The sequence below is a fragment of the Arachis stenosperma genome, chromosome 1 (genome assembly GCF_014773155.1).
Source record: "Arachis stenosperma cultivar V10309 chromosome 1, arast.V10309.gnm1.PFL2, whole genome shotgun sequence".
Lineage (NCBI taxonomy): Eukaryota > Viridiplantae > Streptophyta > Magnoliopsida > Fabales > Fabaceae > Arachis > Arachis stenosperma.
The window spans coordinates 42,825,665-42,831,803 of NC_080377.1; the positions used below are offsets into that span (position 1 = coordinate 42,825,665).

Genomic DNA, 6,139 nt, shown 5'->3' on the forward strand with positions numbered 1-6,139 from the left:
GGGATAGAATGATTGAGAATGTTGGTTCAAGACAGCATTATCAATTGCTAGTATTTCTCCTATTTCTATGTTGTACTTATTGTATAGTTGTGAAGGATTTGAATTACTATTTATTATAATTTGTACTTTTATTTTAGTTTATTATGTGTTTTATAGTTGAAATTGTTAATTTTAATGTTTAAATTTAAGAAAAAAAAATATATATTATATATGATATATATTTATATTTTAAAGAATTTATAACATATAAATTCATACGAATTTATAAGTTGAGTCTATGAGTAAAATTTAAGTTAGTTCTACAAGTTTACTTAGACTCGTGAGTTTGTTAACCTTGCATCCAAGAGTCTTTTAATAAGTGGACCACCCTTTGTAATGAATTAGTACCAGTCAGAACTATTAGCATACTTCAAAATCATTATGAGATAAAGAAGCTAATTTCGAAACTAAATCTAAATTTGATGAAAATTGATTGTTGCATAAATGATTGCATGTTGTATTACAAGAGAGATGTAAACCTTATTGCTTGCAAATTTTTCATGATACACTGATATATCAGGCAGAGAGAGAAATGATTAGTAAATGGAAATTACAGAAAATTCTAGTCAAAAGGATGTACTACTTGTCTTTAATCTCTAAGCTAAAAAGATTGTATGTCTCGATGAGTTCGGCCCCTCAAATGATATGGCATAGTAACAACAAAAGACCATAACCTAGATTACCGACACAGCAGGACTAAGGAGACGATGACAACGACGACGATTATCAAGACCCATAATCATTAGGATTTTTTTTTTATTTGTTTAACAACAATTATCATTTATCTCTTTGTTATGTCATATTATAGTTGACTATTTTGATTAAAAATAATATTTTATTTTTATCAATTCGGATTTGAATATTAATTCTTGACATATTATTATGATATATCAGGTTATAATAGTGTTCTATATAGCCTATTTAAATAATAATAAAAAATTAAAATTCATTATTACGATTGAATTTATCGACGTGTAAATATTTTAATATGAATTAATTTATTTTTTAAATAATATTTTTAAATTATATATACCCGTTGCGTTTATCATGAGACAAATCCGACAGCAATAAACACGTGAAAAAAAATTACATAATTAAATTCTTAAATGGTTGTTTAAAACCGCGATTTACATGTTAAAAAAATTGTAACAATTCCGTTTAGAAAAATGCATAATTAAATAATTTTTTATTAAATTTCATTCAAGTAAAAAATCCTTATTTTTTATCTTTATTTTTCAAAAAATTAGAATTTAAAATTTAAAATTCAAATAAAAATTAATTTAAAAAAAATTAACTAATACTTTTAGTTATTCAATTATCGTTTTAAATGTAATCACGCATGTATCAAACCAAAGTAGAAAGACGACAAAGCACCTTCTATTTTAGTGATGTGATGCGTAACACAACGGTTTGATTTCGACCACCAGTTCCAAAAGAGTTGCGCCAAGACTTGGATTCAATATAGATGCATCACTTGTCCAAATGTCACACCATTTATCTGCTTGCGCTTGTTTCTTCTCATAATCAATTATTGTTGTAGAAAACCTTATAGATTATTCCTATGAATCTGTCCTCGATATGTGCAATTGAATCCTAGATTTCTGTGAATAGTCAACTACTATATGTGTGTACTACGCATTTGCAAACTTGATTTCATTGGACACTGAAACTGTGGCTACAAGTGAAGTGAGTGATTTTGATGGACCTCAAATCCTTCTCTTCCATTTCCCTGTCCTCTTCTGAGGTTGCTCTTCTTGCAAGATCGTCTTCCTATTCTTACAATGCTTTTAGGCACAAATTTGGTGTTAGACTTTCCAAGTCTCCAAGAGGTAACCCCAAACTTTTTTCTTACTGCATTTTCATTGTTTTTCTTCATTGAATGGTAGTGTGAGCTTTTCTTCTAATGATGAACTGCTATTTGATTTATTCTTAATTTTTTGCTAAATAATGTGTGTGCCCTTTCTTTTGTTTCTTTTTTACTGCCTAACTATAAAAGATGTTACCAAATACCGAATTAAAAAAAAAAAACCGAAGAAGTTATTATTATTTTCTTGGGTTTAATAACTGTGTTCTCTCATCTTGGATTTCAGTTGTTAGGGCTTATGGTGGTCCTGAGAACCATTACTTGGCAAATAAAGCTATCATAAGCTTAGCTGGTGGTGCAAATAATGTTGCAGCAGAAACAAGTTTTCACAGTTCTAATGGATTAAACGGTTCAACTTGGAGCCTTTTCAGAAGAAATCTGAAAGTACTTGAAGCCTATGATGATGAGTATGGTGGAGTTGTCATTGATCCAGATAGGTTGCCAACCAATCCGTCTGTTTTCGCTCTTGCCCTGAATTTGTCTCTTTCACATTGGAAAAAGATGGTAAATCCTCTGCTCAATTACTGATCCTCAGTTACAAGAACTGTATGCAAGTTGAGGAGACAAGCAACCTAGAACTTTAGGTTGTATTTGCGAGTTAGAGTTTCAGAGGGAAAGGTCTGAAGAGTAAAATGACTTTGCTTTATTCTTCAAACCTGTCCCTTTCTTCCATTTTCTGGAACAACAAAACTCGCAAACACCACTTTGGAATAGGGTGTGAGTTCAAATCCTAGGGTGGAGATTCTTCTTAAACTTGAAAAATAAGTAAACATATCTCATGGTCTTAAAATAAGTAGATGGAGCAACAAGTACTAAAATATTCACTGATTTTTGGTGTCAGAGTTTGCTATATCTGATTAGAAAAGTAGTTTCCATGGAAAATCTCACTTTAGCATCATGCTCTTCACAAACCACACTGACTTATGAGGATTTGCAGGGAAAGAAGGGGATTTGGCTTAAGTTGCCTATTGAGAAATCTGACCTTGTTCCAGTTTCTATCAAGGTAATTTAACTTTTCACATGTTAATATGAATGAAGAATTAAAGATTACTAGTGACTAGACAGAAAAATCGTGTAATTTCTCTGCTTGTCCCTAATTATTGGATGGACAGAAAATCAACAAGTTTTAAAACCTTTCCCTCTCTGTATTTCTATGAGTAACTAACATTGGTCTCAGGAAGGCTTTCAATACCACCACGCAGAGCCGGGATATGTGATGTTAACTTACTGGATTCCTGAAGGACCTTGCATGCTTCCGGCCAACGCGTCGCATCTAGTAGGAGTTGGGGGATTTGTCATCAATGAAAACAACGAGGTATGATTGCTCCTATTACCAATCAAGCTCATTTGAAAAGTTACTACATGTTCTGAAATTTCTATATCAATTCATAAATTTGTAAGGTGCTTGTAGTGCAAGAAAAACATTGCTCTCCTGAAATCCTTGGTCTTTGGAAGATTCCAACCGGATTCATTCTCGAGGTATACATAATTTTATAGCCGCACTCATCAATCTTCACAAATCATTTAAGAAGAAAGAGACAATGAACCAATTGAGATGGTATTGAGTTATACTGAAACTTGAATTCTTTACCACTTATCTGAAATACCAGGCAGAGGAGATATACACAGGAGCCATAAGAGAAGTGAAGGAAGAAACCGGCGTAAGTTCATGAACTTCGAAATATTCATTAACTCGTGTCGTGTACTATTTATCAATTGCAAAAACCGAGGGCTTACCTTTAATACTGGTGCTTTAAACTACAGATTGATACAGAGTTTATAGAAGTCATAGCATTCAGGTAACAACAACATTCATACTTGCAGTTATGCAATCAAGAAGTTGAAATATTTTTTATAAAATTGTGTAAATTGCAAGGAATTAGGATATATGTTTATAGATTGGTGCTGAATTTAGTGCTTTTGATCCATTACGGTTGCAATTTTCTTTGTGACTGATAGATTTAATCATCAACCGCAGGCATGCGCATAATGTGGCTTTCGATAAATCAGATCTGTTCTTCATCTGCATGCTAAGAGCCCTATCGTCCAAGATTGTTGTCGATGATCATGAAATTGAAGCTGCAAAGGTTTGATATTTACTCATTAGAGACAGTTAAGGAAAACTATATACCATAAAGTTAGTTCAATGAATGGAATCTCATAATCCTAATCTTTTTTCTTCTGAAATATTTATTAGATGACCTATTAGGAATACAATATTGGTGCATGCCACAGTAACTTAAATTGGAGGTGGCTGCTTCTTTTAAGTTCCTATTTGAGTTGAGGATTTCCAACAACTTTGATGTGATATATGTGTGCAGTGGATGCCCCTGGTAGATTTTGTGAAGCAACCACTAATCCAAGAAGATTCCATGTTCAAACAGATCATAGACATCTTCGTCGCCCGTCTCAGCAAGCGTTACTGCGGCCTTTCGACTCACCAAGTAGTTTCAAAGTTTGATGGCAGGGTCTCTTCCCTGTACTATAATGTTATAGACAATGATGAAGATATCAACTGTGTAGGAAATTAAGCCAAGGATCTCAAAAAACTTCAAAGGAAGAAAGCAAGAACCGTTCAACAAGTTCTCAAATAACTGCAACAGGCTGAAAGTTGAGCTAACTATTGCACCTTTCATCAGATATAGAATCTGATATATGCCCGATGTAATAATATAAGTGCAATGTTATTTCGAATGTATATAGATATCTTAAATAACAATGTATCCTACTATATTGTAAATAGAAGAGCCACGATATTTATGGGCCTTCAATATAATCATCCGTGGAATTAAAACATCATTGTATATTTGAAGGTTAACATATTAAACTGAAGTTGCAGAACTTTTTTCTTCAGCAATGCTATGTGTATAGCTACATTTTATTTAGACCAATTATGGTAGCATTCAAGTTATTTTCTGTTTCAACATAGTTCTAAGAAAAACCGGTAGTAAATCTGTTCAAAATATTTGATTATTGAGTGGGTGTTTGGATTACAGTTTACAAATGGGAGTTTGAATAAAATTGATTTTGCAAACTTTGATTTTAATGAAAAGTAAGTTTGTGTTAAGTGATTTATGTTTGACAATATTTATATTAAAATGGATTATAGTAAAATAAATATTGTTTGCATTACACTACTCAAAATCACTTTTAGATACAAAATTATTAAAATAGATATCAATTTAAATAATTTTTGTATATTATTTTATCATTTTAATTTAGATATTTGAATAGATCTTATTAATTAATTCTATAATAAAATTAATATTTTTACACTAAAATAAAAATAATATATAAAAATTGGCAAAATATACTTTTAATTAAAACTAACAAAATATAAATTTTAGATAGTACTAAGAATAATAAAAAAATTAAATATTTACCTTGGTAGTAATTGAAATAAATCAAAAAATTTTTTATGATATTTTTTATATAGTTATTTTTAATACTCTTAGTACTCTTTTTTAATATGCTATAATCTTTTATTATTATTATTTACAATTAATTTTTTTGTTTAATTTACTTTTTTAATAGGATCAATAAATTATATTATAAAAAATAATAAAAATAATACAAAAAAATTACAATTATAAAAATGTATAATAGCAAACAAAATAATTAATAAAAAAATAATAAATAATAGAAAAAGATAGTTCATATAAACAAAAATAATATAAATAATACAATTGTATGCATAAAAGATAAAGTTGGTAAAAGATAAATAAAGATTGAGTATTAATTGTTAAAAATTCGTTGGTGAAACGCAGAAACTTAAAATTGTTGCTTCTTAAAAACGTGGTTTTGAATCCAAAATCACTTCTACGTTTATGAATAAAAAATTTACCAAACCAAAAATTGAAAGCTTTAAAGATGTCTAAACGTACTTCTTCTTTTTGAACGCGTTTGCCAAACACATCCTGAATCATTAGTTCAATTTTTTTAGTGACGAATCATTAGTTCAATTAATATATTACTGGTTTAACCTTTGACCCAATCATAATTAAAAATATATAAAATTATAAAAAACATAAAATTAAAATTTATCACGCATATTTTGTTGAATAATTATATAAAAATTAATTAATTTAATATATAAAAATAAATTTTAAGCTTATGTATGTATTATATTGAAACAAAAATTAATATAAAAATATTAGTTTTATTCATGTTTAAAAAAGTGTTTGGTATAACAATTAAAATTTAATTTATCAGATTTGTTCAATAGTAACTAGGTCT

The 6,139-nt window shown here is 29.3% G+C and overlaps 1 protein-coding gene across 1 annotated transcript; it reads left to right on the forward strand.

Moving 5' to 3' along the window:
* Positions 1–1,516: 1,516 nt before the first annotated feature.
* LOC130960494 (nudix hydrolase 8) lies at positions 1,517–4,756 on the forward strand. The gene is made up of 9 exons (XM_057885912.1): positions 1,517–1,868; positions 2,130–2,407; positions 2,841–2,906; positions 3,081–3,218; positions 3,305–3,382; positions 3,514–3,564; positions 3,668–3,702; positions 3,882–3,990; positions 4,225–4,756. The coding sequence occupies exons 1-9, from the start codon at positions 1,739–1,741 to the stop codon at positions 4,432–4,434; spliced, it is 1,095 nt and encodes a 364-aa protein (XP_057741895.1). The 5' UTR covers positions 1,517–1,738; the 3' UTR covers positions 4,435–4,756.
* Positions 4,757–6,139: the final 1,383 nt, after the last annotated feature.

Excerpts from the sequence above, each read along its gene's own strand:
- LOC130960494 (XM_057885912.1), top strand. The coding sequence starts at position 1,739 with ATGGACCTCAAATCCTTCTCTTCCATTTCCCTGTCCTCTTCTGAGGTT. Across the intron at positions 2,408-2,840 it reads TTTCACATTGGAAAAAGATG|GGAAAGAAGGGGATTTGGCT; the intron begins GTAAATCCTCTG and ends GAGGATTTGCAG. Across the intron at positions 3,703-3,881 it reads ATAGAAGTCATAGCATTCAG|GCATGCGCATAATGTGGCTT; the intron begins GTAACAACAACA and ends CATCAACCGCAG.